Source organism: Loxodonta africana, chromosome 8 (assembly GCF_030014295.1).
Source record: "Loxodonta africana isolate mLoxAfr1 chromosome 8, mLoxAfr1.hap2, whole genome shotgun sequence".
NCBI lineage: Eukaryota > Metazoa > Chordata > Mammalia > Proboscidea > Elephantidae > Loxodonta > Loxodonta africana.
Window position 1 is genome coordinate 20,324,234 of NC_087349.1, and position 16,141 is coordinate 20,340,374.

A 16,141-nucleotide genomic window follows, 5' to 3' on the forward strand; every position below is an offset into this window, starting at 1 on the left:
GTGGCCGGGAATCGAACCATAAGCTGGAGAACGATCCAGCAAACAAACCTGTTTCCAAATTCTTAAGCTACAAAAACTATGAGATAATACGTGTTTGTTGTTTTAAGCAACTAAGCTTTGGGGTAACTTGTTACACAACATAGATAACTAATACAGCAGGGATGAGGGCTGTGGGTTTCCCCTCACCAACGCTGATCTGGTCACCATGACTGCTAAGTGCCTCCTCCGCTAACAACACAGGCCAGTGCTGAGCCCTTGATACACTGCTGTTCCTGCCGGTTAGGAGGCAGCAGAAGCCAGCTACCTGGTGGCAGGTCCATTACATTCATATTGTTGCAAACATTTGACTACTTTATTATCACTTCTAATTTTATGTCTTTATAAATTATTTTATTATCACTTCTATTTTTATAAGTTATTTTTAAAAATTTCTCCTTTATCATACAGCTAGGAATTTTATTAAAAAAAAAAAAAAGGAATTTTATACACACACAATTTTTTAAAATTACGTTTTTATGTAGTTAGGATATGTTACCTCCAGATTCCATTTTCAGGGCAGTAAAGGGGATGTTGGGGGTCGCTATGAGTCAGAACGGGAACTGACTCAAAGGCACCTAACAGCAACAGCCAAAGGGGACGTTACAGCCCATTTGTTGTACGAAGGGGCTTTGGGGCTAATGGGAGCCGTTGGGTTAGTGGATATAAGATAGAATGAAGAAGTCCAGTGAAGAGCACCCCCAGAAGCACTGGCCTAGAAGTGGGTGTCAGACCTGATAAGACTACGAGCTATTTCCCTTTGGGGGTGGGGACGTACACACTCTTGATGACACAAGGGATACCGTCATAGTGTTGGGTGATGCCATTTTCGTTTTTGAAGTGTAAGAATGGACAGCATCGTGTATGTTGCTTCCAAGCAGCTGGAGATGGTGGACTGTGGGGGCATCTGTTGTTCTCCTCAATTGCCCACCTCCTGAAGGAACACCCTTTCTCTGGGTCAGGGGCATTCCTCAACTTATGGGTCTCAGTTGTGAGTGCAGCCTGCCTCCCACTACAAAAGCTGAGAAGTCCAGACACTCGCTTCCCCAGCTTCCCCTGCAGGTGCAGACTCATGTCCTCACACGGGAAAAGCAGGTGCACTGCCCTAGGCTTTGAATGAAGACATTCCTGGGCAAGGAGGGAAGCAGTACAGAGAAGGTTATATGTAAGCCAAGCTCTGAAGGATAAATAGAATTTCAACAGGCTGGCAGGTTGGAGAGTGAGCAGTAGGCAGATTGGGGGTTGGGTGGGTGAGTGGGCATTCCAGGTGGGGCAAGTGCTTTAAAATAGAGGGACATGCTGTTCATTTTACTTACGGAGGTTGGCGTCAAAGGGCACGAAAAGGGGTCAGAAGACCTAGGTTCAAACATGGATCCTGCCTTGTGTGACCTTGGGTGAGTCCCTGGACCTCTGGGTTCAGTTTCTTCATCTGTAAAAAGGAATTACTACTACTGGTCTGCCTACCTCACATAGTTTTTGTGGGATCAAATGGAAATTAATACAAAAATGCTTTTAAATTAAAAAGTCTGAACAAAATAATAATTATTAATAACCTGGGGTGGGGAATAGAGGAGAGAGCAAGTCTAAGCTGTGGGAGGTGGGAAGAGAATCAAGTCTGGGGGAAGAATTTGTCTGATGAAAGACTGACTCTTCCCATAAGAGTAGGGCCTTGGAGATCAGGGGAGGCTGGGGTGGATAGGCAGGAAGCTGTCAGGAAGCTTTTCACACCTAGACAGGTGTCAGAAGGAGCACAGGTACCCAGCAGCAAAGGGGAGGAGTATCCCATTTCCTCCCCTTCTGGGCAGGTCTCATCCCACTGTCTCGCCTGAGGTCCCACACAGGTCATCTCAACTGCTTAATGGTGTCCCCAATCCTCCAGTCATTCTTGCTACAAATGTCTTGCTGCTATTTGCTTTCTCCAGTTAGTCAAAGTCTTCTATCACATTTTGATTCTTAATTTCCGTCTCAGAAAGTAACTCTAACTTCCTTTGGGGGGAGCTTTGCCAACTCCCCCACATTCCCTCAAGTAAAGCATGATATAAGGGAGTAAAAGGCCTACCAGCCTTGCCTCAGAGAGGAACAGAAGGCTGCAGTGCCCAGAAGCTTCTTCTCAACACCATTTATGTAATTATTATCACTTGGATGGTTCTCAGAACCCTCAAGGTCAACAAGTCCAAACAGAATTCATTAGCCTGTCCTCACTAACCAAAAAAAAAAAAAAAAAAAAAATTTTTTTTTTTTTTTTACACTAACCCTCCTCCTTGCCCTCTATCCTCCTGTCTTGGCCACTATCCTCCTAGTAACCTGGGCTCAAAACCAGCAATCAGCTTTGACACCACCTAACTGTTTGCATCCCAAACCATCACTAGATCCTGATGGTCCTGTAGGTCTTGGGCATTCACAGGTTTTCCTGTCAAGGTTGTGACTGTTGTCATTTGGCAAGGGATCACCACCCCCCTACAGGGTTATTGTCAGGAGTCTGAACTGTAGCTTTCCAGGCTGCTGGGTGGGAGTCATATAGCATGTAACACCAGACAGCCAATGAGTGGTCTCCTTAAAACCGGGGGATCTGGGAAGTCTCCAAAAGCACTCCTCATATACGACAATGATCCATTGCATCCCCTCTGACACATCTGTGGGGTCCCTCTCTTCATGCTCTGGCCCCTGTCCCCCATGTGGGCTCTGACAGCAGTTCCTCTCAATTACTCCTGGCCCTGCCCTTCTCACACCTGGCCCTGCCCTTCTCACACCTGGCCCTGCCCTTCTCATTCCCTTGGGAGGGAGCGACAGCCTCAGAATCCAGCCTGAGCTTTCAGCCTGGCCCTTCAAGCCCCTAACAGGAGGCCCATGGCTTTTTCTCCAGCCTTATCTTCCATCCAACCTGCCTCGCCCACTCCTGCTTCTCCAGTTCCAGTCAAGGTCATCTTCTGGCTACTCTTCCACTGCAAGTCTAGCCCATGTCACATGCTCTGTCAATTTGGTGTGGGTTGTCATCATCCTGGGTCATTAATATGCTTACCCTTGTTAACATTCCAAACTATAAGTGGTTAGCCGAAAAAGGAAGCCCATAAAATGCTGAAACCAGAGCTGATGATTCAAGATGCATGGGCAGAGCCTAGGGTGACAAGCGTCCCTGGGCTGAGAGGCCACCTGCTCACTCCCTGAGGTCCTGAGAGCTCAGAACAAGGAGGGCGGTTGAGGAGCAGTAGGTTCCTACCAGGTTTCTGAGCTTTGCCCTGGAGTTCACGCTGAGTGGTCCCAATATGCAATGTGGGGACATTCAACCTCACTGGAAGGCACTTCCACACCTTGTAGCTGGAAGACCATCTGGGGGCCAATGCGTTCCCCCAGAGCTGTGGTGGATTAGAGGAAGTGCTGAGGTGTGAGGACAAAGAGGAAGAAAAATAGGTCTTTTCCCTGGTTTGGCCTCTCCCCGAGCCCAGAACTGGCCTTTGGGCTTTAGGGCAAAAAGCAGAGAGGAGAGGTGAGGAATGACTCTTCTAAAGAGACAGTTCAGGAGCCATCAGGGTGAGCCTGGACAGTCACTCCAGGAAACCAGTGCCATAAACCAGGAAGGCTGGTTGGGCAGAAGTGGGCTGCAAGGGCTCTGGGACACTGAGCTGGGCTCCAGAGTGTGGGAAGGTCTTTTTGGTCCCACACACAGAAGGCTGGCACCTCTTGGCCCAGTCCACAGGTCCTGCTGTGGCCCATATACTGAAGATAGACATTGTCATGGATTAAATTGTGACCCCCCAAAATATGTGTTGGAATCCTAAGCCCTGTACCTGTGGAAAGGAGCCCTGGTGGCACAACAGCTAAGTGTCCAGCTGCTAAACAAAAGGTAGGCATTTCAAACCCACCAGATACTCCGTGGGAGAAAAGACTGGTGATATGTTTCTATAAAATTTATTAAAAAACAAACTGGTGGCCGTCAAGTCAATTCTGACTCCTTGTGACCCTATAGGACAGAGCAGAGCCACCCTATAGGGTTTCCAAAGCTGTAAATCTTTAAGTAAGCAGACTGCCACATCTTTCTCCTATGGTTCGGCTCGTGGGTTCGAACTGCCAACCTTTACTTTAGCTGCTGAATATTTAACCACTGTGCCACCAGGGATCTTCCCATAAAGATTACAGCCTAGGAAAACCTATGGGGCAATCCTACTCTGTCCTATAGGGTCACCTGAGTCAGAATCAACTCAAAGGCACAGAACACATAACAGTGGGTATAATTCTATTTGGAAATAGGATTTTGTCATGTTAATTAGATTACACCCTACTAGGGTGACTTCTAAATCTAATCACTTCTAAGTTATAATGAGCCCTGGTGGCGCAGCAGTTAAGACCTCGGCTGCTAACCAGAAGGTCGGCAGTTTGAATCCACAAGTTGCTCCTTGGAAACCCTATGGGGCAGTTCTACCCTGGTCTATAGAGTTGCTATGAGTTGGAATCGACTCCACAGCAATGAGTTTTGTCTGGTTAGGTTTTTTTCTGAGTTATAAAGAGTAGATTAGACACAGAGGCATAAAAATATGGGGTAAGACAGATGCCATGTGAGGCATTGCAAGACCAACAACTTCTTCATTGCAAATACGTTTTTCACCAACATAAATGGTAACTATACATGTGGACCTCGCCAGGTAGAATACACAGGAATTAAATCGACTACATCTGTGGAAAGAGATGATGGAAAAGCTCAATATCATCAGTCAGAACAAGGCCAGAGGCTGACTGTAGAGCAGACCATCAATTGCTCATATGCAAGTTCAAGCTGAAGCTAAAGAAAATTAGAAAAAGTCTGTGAAAGCCAAAGTACGACCTTGAGTATATCCCACCTTAATTTAGAGACCATCTCAAAAATGGATTTGACACGTTGAACACTAATGACCGAAGACCAGACGAGTTGTGGGATGACATCAAGGACACCGGACATGAAGAAAGCAAGAGGTCATTAAACAGACAGGAAAGAAAGAAAAGATCAAATGGATGTCAGAAGAGACTCTGAAACTTGCTTTTAAATGCTGAGTGGCTAAAGCAAAAGGAAGAAACGATGAAGTAAAAGAGCTGAACAGAGGATTTCCAAGGGCGTCTCGAGAAGACAAAGTATTATAATGACATGTGCAAAGACCCGGAGATGGAAAACCAAAAGGGAAGGACATGCTTAGCCTTTCTCAAGCTGAAAGAACTGAAGAAAAAATTCAAGCCTTGAATTGCAATATTGAAGGATTCTATGGGTAATATATTAAACGATGCAGGGAGCATCAAAAGAAGATGGAAGGAAAACACAGAGTCACTATACTAAAAAGAATTGGTCGATATTCAGCCATTTCAAGAGGTGGCATATGATCAGGAACCAGCAATACAGAATGAAGAACTCCAAGCTATGTTAAAGGCATTGGCAAAAAACAAGGCTCCAAGAATTGATGCAATATTAATTGAGATGTTTCAATAAGCGGATGCAGAGCTGAAATGCTCACTTGTCTATGCCAAGAAATTTGGAAGACAGCTACCTGGCCAACCAACTGGAAGAGATCCATATTTATGCCTATTCCCAAGAAAGGTGATCCAACCAAATGCAGAAATTATCGAACAATATCGTTAATATAACCTGCAAGCAAAATTTTGGTGAAGATTATTCGAAAGTGTCTGCGGCAGTATATAGACAGTGAACTGCTAGAAATTCAAGGCAGATTCAGAATAGGACATGGAACCAGGGATACTATTGCTGATGTCAGATGGACCCTGGTTGAAAGCAGAAAACACCAGAAAGATATTTACCTGTGTCTAATTGACTATGTAAAGGCATTCAGCTGTATGAATCATAATAAATTATGGATAACATTGCGAAGAAAGGGGATTCCAGAACACTTAATTGTGCTCATGAGGAATCTGTACATAGATCATGAGGCAATCGTTCGGACAAAACAAGGGGATACTGCACAGTTTAAAGTCAGGAAAGGTGTGCATCAGGGTTGCATCCCTTCACCGTACCTATTTAATCTGTATTCTGAGCAAATAATCCGAGAAGCTGGACTATATGAAGAAGAACAGGGCATCAGGATTGGAGGAAGACTCATTAACAACCTGTGGTATGCAGATGACACAACCTTGCTTGCTGAAAGTGAGGAGGACTTGAAGCACTTACTCATGAAGATCAAAGACCGCAGCCTTCAGCATGGATTATGCTTCAACATAAAGAAAACAAAAATCCTCACAACTGGATCAATAAGCCACATCATGATAAATGGAGAAATGATTGAAGCTGTCAAGGATTTCATTTTACTTGGATCCACAATCAACACCCATGGAAGTAGCAGTCAAGAAATCAAAAAACACATTGCCTTGGGCTAATCTGCTGCAAAAGACCTTTTTAAAGTGTTGAAAAGCAAAGATGTCACCTTGAAGACTAAAGCGGGCCTGATCCCAAGCCATGGTGTTTTCAATCACCTCATATGTATGCGAAAGCTGGACAGTGAATAAGGAAGACTAAAGAAGAATTGACGCCTTTGAATTGTGGTGTTAGGGAAGAATATTGAATATACCATGGACTGCCAAAAGAATGAACAAATCTGTCTTGGAAGAAGTACAACCAGAATGCTCCTTAGAAGCAAGGATGGCGAGACTTCTTCTCACATACTTTGGACATGTTATCAGGAGGGATCAGTCCCTGGAGAAGGACATCATGTTTGGTAAAGCATATGGTCAGTGAAAAAGAGGAAGACGCTATATCAAGCGGCCATCTAAGATGCATCGACTGGTCTCAACCTACCTGGAGCAAAGGAGAATAAAGAACACCAAAGACACAAGGTAATTATGAACCCAAGAGACAGGAAAAAAAAAAGAGAGACAGAAAACATAAATCAGAGACTACATTAGCCTGAGACCAGAAGAACTAGAAATGGTGTCCGGCTACAACTGATGACTGCCCTAACAGGGAACACAACTGAGAACCCCTGATGGAGCAGGAGAGCAGTGGGATGCAGACCTCAAATTCTCTTAAAAAGACCAGACTTAATGGTCTGACCGAGTCTGGAAAGACCCTGGAGGTCATGGTCCCCAAACCTTCTGTTAGCCCAAGACTGGAACCATCCCCAAAGTGAACTATTCAGACAGGGATTGGACTGGACTATAGGATAGAAAATGATACTGGTGAGGAGTGAGCTTCTAGGCTCAAGGGGACACATGAGCTCCTGTCTGGAGAGATGAGAAGGCAGAGGAGGACAGAGGTAGCTGAATGGACATGGGGCACGCAGGGTAGAGGGAAGGAGTGTGCTGTCTCAAGGGGAGAGCAACTAGGAGTACATAGCAAGATGTTTATAAATTTTTGTATAAGAGACTGACTTGATTTGTAAACTTTCACTTAAAGCACAATAAAAAATAAAAGAAGGAAATAGAGGAACAGCCTCAATGAGACAGATTGACACAGTGGGTGCAACAATGGGCTCAAGCGTAACAATGTGAGGATGGCTAAGGACCGGGCAATATTTCGTTCTGTTGTACATAGGGTTGCTATGAGTCAGAAATGACTCGAAGGCACCTAACAACAACAACATGTGAGGATCATCTACAAGCCAAAGAACCAAGGAACATACAAGGAAGAAATGGACACAGCCGAGACTCTGATGCAGACTTTCGGCCTCCAGAACTGTGAGAAAACAGATTTCTGTTCGCCGAAGCTACCTACTCGTGGTCTTTCTGTTATGGCAGCACTAGGAGACTAAGACAGGCATGTTCAGTGAACACATGACAAAGATAATATTTTCAGCTGTCAGGCCAGGACAAGAAATGAACACGTGACCTCGGGAAAATGGAAAGGTCACATCCTTTTAAAGTTCCAAGTAGTGCTTGTAAACTGCGGAGAATATTTATGTATTTACTTATTGGAGAAAGGAATTTTTTTTTTTTTTTGTATCTACAAAATTCCACGAAAGCTAAAAATTTAGAATTTGCAATCCTGCTTACTCCCAAGGCAAAAATATCCTTGTATCATTTCTGATAAGAAAGCAACATTTCGCTGAAGTGATTTCACAGCATCTCCCAACCAGTGCTTTGGTAGAGTGAGCCAGACTTGATCTCTCAGGGCACCTCTGTCTTCCAAAATGCGTGACTCACTCCACCCAGGCTTCCTTGAAGAAGATGAAATTAAACCTTCCCGTATTCCTTTAAAAATAAAACCAAGAAAACCAGGCTTGTTGCCATCAAGTTGATTCCAACTCGTAGCAGCCCTATAGGACAGAGTTGAACCGCCTCATAGGGTTTTCAAGGGGCAGCTGGTGGATTTGAACTGCCGACCTTTTGGATAGCTGTGGAGCTCTTAACCTCTATGCCACCAGGGCTCCAGCCTTTAAAAATGTATATGTTAAATTCCAGTTGTCTGAGTAATATCTTCCCTCATTCTTTGTGCCTTTTGTGTGTTTTGGTGCGGTGGACCATCACTTACCATAATAGAAGTGATGTGAAACAGAGAATTTTGTGATGCTTTATCAGCAGAGCTCCAGTAGGTTAACAAGGAAATGATGAAAACTTCTCGGTCGGTAAGGTCTAGAAGTCTAGAAGTTTATTTAGTCTTTGAATTTTATTTTGAAGAAAAGGTTTTGGCTTTTTTATAAAAAAGCTTCAGTTACTGTAAAAAAAAAAAAAAAAAAAAACTGTGGGAGGGCAGAGTCTGACTTCCTCTAACTTCCTAAAGGGGAAGGAGAATCAAGATGAACAGCCCAAGGCTGATTCCTGTGAGGCGAAGGTCAGATATGCCTCCTCTCTCTGCTGTCTTTACCAATTCTGACACCAATCATCCCTCCCACAGCAATCTCTACTTCTCTGCGGGGTTCAATAATTCATTGCAAGGGCCACACAGAACTCACAATATTCACGATTATGGGGGTTTACGAGGGAAGTAACAGGTTACAATTCAGGTTCAGGACCACTCAGGAGACAGTTTTTCCATCAGGACAGCCTCTTTTCAGCTATGCTCCCAAGCATGCCTTTGCCTGGCCCTTGGCCTCTGCCCTGCTTGGGTAAGTGTGACAAAGTTCTTTTAGCTCTACCACTAAGTACCTCGAGGCACCCCACTCTGCCAGCAGGTCTTGGCCTGTAGGTGCTCAGCTCTAGCTCTGTGGGTCAGCAAATCTAGCTCCACTAAGTGCCCAGGGGCACCCTACTCTGCCAGCAAGCCTCCTGCCCAAAGGCACTCAGCTTTTTCGCTCCATGGGCCAGGAAGCCCACGACATCATCTCCCGCTGGTCTTTTCTGCCGCTGTTTCTCTGCCATCTCTTCTCATCACTTTCAATGTTACAGCTCTCTTTCTGGCTCTCTTTTAAGCCTAGTGGGATGGCAAAACTGACCATCCCCTTGGTGGGGCATAATTACTCTATTTGCTCAGCCTCACCCAGTCATTCGGTGGGAGTCACAAGACCATGGCGAGAAAGGCCACACAAAAGTGACCCATCATTGCACTGCAGTTACTCTCTCATCACTTGAGTAAAAAAAGAAGAAGTTGCCATGGAGTCAATTCTGACTCATGGTGACCCCACGTGCGTCAGAGTAGAGCTGTGCTCCATAGGGTTTTCAATGGCTGTGACCTTTTGGAAGTAGATCGCCAGGCCTTTCATCTAAGGCCCCTCTGGGCAGACTCAAACTGCCAACCTTTCAGCCTCTGAGCACAATGACAGTTTGCACCACCCAGGGACTCCCACTTAACAAACATCTCCTCAGTAAATACAATCACAGGCAGATCACACCTGAAGTGGGATTAGAATCTAAAATTACCTGTTTAAAAAAGCCTGGATACTAAATTGTTCAGGGATGAACTGACATGTATGGGATTTGCTTTGAAATGTTTAAAAATAACAAATAAAGGAGGGAATGTTGTAGCTACAACCTAACAAGTGGGTTCCAATTCATAGTGACCCGATAGGACAGAGTAGAACTGCCCCATAGGGTTTCCAAGGAGTAGCTGGTGGATTTGAATCACCCACCTTTTGGTTAGCAGCCGAGCTCTTAACCACTATGCCACCAGGGCTCCAAATGAGGGAATAAACCCAAAACACACTGCCGTCAACTCAATTCCGACTCATAGCGACCCTATAGGATAGAGTAGAACTGCTCCATAGAGTTTCCAAGGAGCGCCTGGTGGATGTGAACTGTCAATCTCTTGGTTAGCAGCCGTAGCACTTACCCACTACGCCACCAGGGTTTCCGATGAAGGAATAGATGGAATAAGGGAAAATGGTAGTAGTTGTTGAAGCTAGGGTTTGTTATACTCCTCTCTTTTGTGTTTGGAAATTTTCCTAACAAAAGTTAATTTTTAAAGATAAAATGAAAACACCCAGGTCCTGGATCTTCAAGTTCCACTAACTTCTGTTTGTCTTTGCCTTGTTGGCTGTGGCTCACTTTGCTTGGGGCGGTAGAGGCAGCTGAGGGCGATGAGGTGACTGGAATTGTGCTGAGTGTGCCTGTTCCTGTGCAGCCTGCCCTGTGGAAGTCGCATGGGCCAAATGTCAGAGCAGTCACCTCCCACAGGGCTGCAATGACAATGGTGCAGGCTCAGGGGGTCCTCACTGAGGGAAGGGCCCCCGGGAGCCTTTCTGGTCTGGGGAGAAGGCCAAAGATGGAAAGATGAGCTACAGAGAGACAGCTGAAGCGTTTCAGTAAAGAAACTGGTTCTATTCTGAACCTTCCTGGGCCCTTGGAGAATCAAAAACATGTGGGCTGGGGACATCTGCCCCTCACAGAAAGATCAGTCACCTATTGAAAGTGAGGCCCAGAGATGGGTGGGGTAAAAAGGTGATGGTGGTTGGAACCTGAGTAAAGTTGAGGAAGCCCAGACCTTAGACAACTCTTCCCCCGCAGGAAAGCTGGACACCGTGGAGCTTAAGTCTCCATTTCTGCTGCAGCTCCCAGTTTTACCTGCCCCAGGCATCCAGCTCCAGCTGTTTGACCATGGCCTGGTCCCCCTTCCTCTGCCTCATCTCTGTTTGGGCTGCCGCCCTGGATCTGGTATTCACTCTTATCTCCTAGTCTTTTTGGACCTTTTCTAGCTGTCATAGTTTTTTCCCCAAAATTGAGATATAATTTACATGTCATATACCTTGTTGTTTTAAGGTGTAGAATTCAGTGGTTTTTTTCAAGCCCCTCTTTGGCGCCTCAACCACAGGAAGTGTCAGGATCCCTGCTGGTTTGGGTTTACAGGGAAAAAAAGAGCACGGTTCAAGGATCCATTTTATCATCAGATACCCTATAGATGTTGTGTTGGTTGGTCTTATGTGTCAACTTGGCTAGGTGATAATACCCAGTTATTTAAACAAACACTAATCTAGGTGTTGCCATGAAGGTATTTTGTAGATGTGGTTAATATCTATAATTAGTTGACTTGAAGTGAAAAAGATTATATGGGAGAGCCTCATCTAATCAGTTGAAGACTTTAAGGATAAAAACTGAGATTTCCCGTAGCAAAAGAAATTCTGCTTCAAGGCTGCAGCATAAAATCCTGCCTGAGTTTCCAGCCTGCTGGTCTACCCTGTGGGATTCAGACTTGCCAGTTCCCACAATCATATATATAGAGAAATACACACAGAAACGTACCTACCCTCTGTTGAGCTGGAACCTGTGTCTCGGTCTCCTTCATCAGGCTGGATACTCCTTGAGTAGGGACCCTGTCTTATTCTCCTAGGGCCAAGCAAAGCAGATGTTCAAAAGATGTGTTGAAATGAGATCATTTTGTTGAATGAAGTTTTAAATATAGTGTTTCACCAAAAAAAAAAAAAAATTTTTTTCTCAAAGTGTAAAATATGTCACAAGTTTTGTACAGTTTCTATGTGATAGTTTATGGCATATACTGTAACACTACTGTGACATAGATATTTGAATCCAAAATTCCTGGAGGCTTCTCTCAGAACCCCAGGGTTCCAATGAGCATGATGCTAACACAGCCTAGAGCCAGACTGCTAAAAACTGGGCACACACCCTGAAGCCATGGTGCTCCATCCAATCGGATTCGCACTTCCTTCATTCCAATGCTCACCATCTTTTTTTAGTCTTATTTGCTCATCATTTAACCATCTCAAAAGAAAAAAGCATTTCCACTTCCAGATGGTCTCGTAGTCTGTGAACATGTTTACTGACTGACACGACTCCCTAGCCTCCTAAACAAAGTGATCTGTGCTGTAGACAGATCAGAAGTGAGCTCTGTAAGTGCCACCTCCCCACCAGGCAACCAATTACCTGGTTAGGCAGCACCAACTAGAGCAGTGGTTCTCAAAGTCCGTGGTCCAGCAGCATCAACCTAACCTGGGAACTTGTTGGAAACGCAAGCTCCCGAGATCTACCCTCCTGGGGTGGGCCCAGCAACTGTGCCTTGACAAGTTGTCTGGGTGACCGTGATGCACGCTGCAGTTTGAGAGCCAGGGAACTAGTGAGTGAGTTCACAAACAAAAGCTGCTTCGATCCATCACAGCAGCCTCTAACAAAGAGGGAAGGTATTCCTTGTCATAAAGCTGGTAGATGGAGAACAGAGGGAAGGCCCCCTTGCAGATAAAGAGGAACCTTCTAACTTCACTCAAGCAAGGCAACCAGCCAAGGGCTGACAGTGAATTTGCACTGATGGTACAGGTACAAATGCCATCCCGACGGACTGACACGGGCTATGAGCTACCTCACTTCTCTCGGACAAAGATTCATGCCATTTCCTTTTTTCTCTGATATTTATGAAATCCTGAGTCCTAGGCTTCAGTCTCCCTTTAGCAAACGTCATGCACCTCTGAGATCTTCACAAGACAATCTGTGGCACAATTTTAATTCAATCTAGAATCCCCCCTGGAAAGGTACTGCCTAAAGAGAATCGGCTTGGAGCCCAGAACTGTGACTGGAGACAGCAGTGCAGGTGGGGCGAGGGGGTGGCAGTGAGACACGCCAGGAAGGGGAGCAGGAGGCTGAGACTGAATGCTGAACAATTCAGGGATAGCGCTTATACTTAAACATGCCTTTCTTTGTACATTTCATATTTGCTTGTTATGGATTGAATTGAAACCACCAAAAAACCCACTGCCGTTAGTCAATTCTGACTCATAGTGACCCTACAGGACCCAGTAGAACTGCCCCATAGGGTTTCCAAGGAGCGGCAGGTGGATTCAAACTGCTGATCTTTTGGTTAGCAGCCAAGCTCTTAACCACTATGCCACCAGGGCTCCATGGATTGAATTGTGTTCCCCCAAAACATGTGTTGTGAATCCTAACCCCTATACCTGTAGTTATAGTCCTATTTGGGAATGGGTTTTCTTTGTTATGTTAATGAGGCAGTATTAGTGTAGGGTCTGTTTTAAGTCAATCTCTTTAGAGATATAAAAGAGCAGAGTAAGCAAGCAAGCGCAGAGGGGAAGATATATGCCACAGGATCACCAAGGAACCCAGGAACAGAAGCTGAAAAGAGACAAAGACCTTCCCCCAGAAGCAAGAGAGGCAAAGTGTCACCTCACAGGGCTAGGGAGACAACGGAATCTCTGCTGAATGCCATGGCGAGTTTCCTGCACTAGTTCCGTAACTCAGGGTCGGCCAGGTTTCAAAGAAAGCCTGCAGAAGGTGGGAAGCAATTAGAAGTGTAGAGAAAAAGGAGAAGAGTCAGATGATATCGAAAAGGAAGGGACGAGTGCCCATCTGCTCCCGTCTCCCTCCACCCAATCGTTGGGTGTTGTCAGCCACTCTTTTTTTTAAAGATGATAAATACCAGGTACTTTTTTTTCTAAAGAAAAGGTTTAGTAAAACATCACATCACACATCCAGGTACAAATAAAGCCAAATACCTGAATGTGCACCTGCAGTCAACGCTCATGACATTGGTGGCTTGAGGACTCTGGCGACAAGGGGTCACCAGTCAAGCCATCAACGCCATCATCTAGCTGGAGCTGGACATCTGAGAAAGGGTCAGGAAGGGGATTCTGTTGGGATGAGGCCAGTGGCCTTCATACAGCTTCTGCTTCAGGTTTTTTTTAACCAGCTTTAATGAGATACAAGTGACATACCCTATCATTCACCCATGGAAAGCATACAGTTCAATGATTTTTAGCAGAGTCACAGATATGTGTGCAACCAGGCCCACAGTCAATTTCAGCTGCATTTGATCATTTGTCTCTCTGCCCTGGCAAGGTCGGAGTACTAATGCCACCAGCGCCAGCATCTGCGGTTAATTCAAATCAGAGTCAGGCTGCCAAGAAAAAAATTACAGAAACAAAATAGTTTTTATTTTTTCTAAAAAAGACGGGGAAAGGAAACAGCACCCAAGGGAGGATGTTCATAAGTAAATCCTCTTTTTTATGGGAGTCTTCTCTAAATAACAAACCCCCTCGGGTAAAGGAAAACAACTCATGCAAATCAGAACTGCCCTTTGAGAGCAAGGTTTAATTCGGACCCAGAATTATAATAATACTTTGAAAGGACTACCAAATCCACCACACTGTATAGGAATGACTCGGACTTTTTCCCCCTTAATGTCTGAAAAACCGAAAGTGGCTAACCATACCTGGACTCAGCTGAGGAGGGAAACGCATTTCATTATCATTAACTACTACAGAAAAGCACCCTTGGCTTGCGTTTCAAGTTGTCTCCAGGGAAGTCCATTTTGCTGGCGATAGTTGGATGACCCTCTTTCTTCCTTCCCAAGTTCTGTTCTCTGTAATAGAGGTATCTCGTGAAATGCTATCACTTAAGTCTTATTTTTCCCCTTCTTCGTCTTGGGAGCCCCTGGCCAGCGGAAGCCCCGCATCTGCAGGCAGTCGGCGACGTTGTGTGCGATGTAGTAGAGGTTCAGCATCGCAGCCGGGCTGAGGATGTCCACCTCCGGCTTCTTTTGCTTCTTCCCGCCGGGCTTGCCCAGACCTTTTCCTTTCTTCCCTTTACCTGGCTTTTAAAAACAAGTATAAATACGGGGGGGGGAATTAGTTTTTATTTATAACCTTGACATAATTTTCAACATTTCCTATTGAACCTAAGAAAAAAAAATTTTTCCTAAAAAGAAAAAAAATTAAAAAAAACCCCCACAAGCATGGAATGGGAAGTGAAGTCACACGCAATTCAATTCGGCACGTTTATGGTGACCCCGGATTAAAAAGGCCCAGCCTACTGCCATGTGCAGGCCTTGTCTGTATTCTGATTTGAACGAATAGTAAAAAAGGCATTTTTCAGGCAATGGAAGACATTTTATACCACGGAACTATTATTGCTAGGTCTAGCAGTGGCATTGGGTGAGGGAGGAAACGTTCCCACATTTCAGAGGTGCACTCTGGAATCTGGGGGGATGAAACAACAGAAGGCCTGAGATTTGCTTTAAAATACTGCAGTTTCCTCCTCCCCTCAAAAAGTAAAAGAAAGGATACATGAAGCAAATGTGGCAAAATCTCGGTCATTTCTGGATCTAAGAAATGGATCTCTGGGGCCTCCTTTTACTCTTCTATTTTTATGCATGTTTGGAAATTTTCGTAATAAAATTAGAAAACAAACGAGATAACCAGGAGGCAAACATGTATTCCAGCACTCGTTATACAGTGGTCTCTGCCTCATTAAGCTGTCATGGGAATTAAGCACTTAGCACAGTGTCTAACTTGAACTTGAGGCATTCAGCACAGTGTTTCAAACGGAGTGAGCCCTCGACAAATGACTACTGCCATCACCTTTGCCATCGCTTTTATCACCTCAAATCCTGACAACTGTATTTCAAGAAGGGGAACATTATTCCTGTCTTACAAATGGGAAAGGAGAAGCTCAGCAAGGTTGCAGTGCAAACGAATGGCCACCAGGCTTGGTCTTCCCACGACTGCGCTGTGAGGTCCTTGTCCTCTGGGACACATGAATGGTCTATCCTATCTGGAAAAAGCTATTTCCAAAGTTTTGCTGTTGTGTGCGGTGAAGCTGATTCCAACTCATAGCAACCCTATATGAGAGTAGAACTGCCCCAAAGGGTTTCCTAGGCTGAAATCTATGAGAGCAGATCGCCAGGTCTTTTCTCCCATGGAGCAGCTGACTGGTTCGAACCACCGACCTTTTGATTAGCAGCCAAGCTAACCATTGTGCCACCAGAGCTCCTTAAAGTTTTACCAAAGCTGCACAGAGTTAGTGGCTGAGC

General features: G+C 45.0%; 1 protein-coding gene across 1 annotated transcript; it reads right to left on the reverse strand.

The window, feature by feature from the left end:
- Positions 1–13,981: 13,981 nt before the first annotated feature.
- SMKR1 (small lysine rich protein 1) lies at positions 13,982–15,698 on the reverse strand. The gene is made up of 2 exons (XM_064290377.1): positions 15,690–15,698; positions 13,982–14,923 (listed from the first exon to the last, which is right to left on the reverse strand). Exons 1-2 carry the CDS (start codon positions 15,696–15,698, stop codon positions 14,726–14,728), a joined length of 207 nt encoding a protein of 68 aa, XP_064146447.1. The 3' UTR covers positions 13,982–14,725.
- Positions 15,699–16,141: the final 443 nt, after the last annotated feature.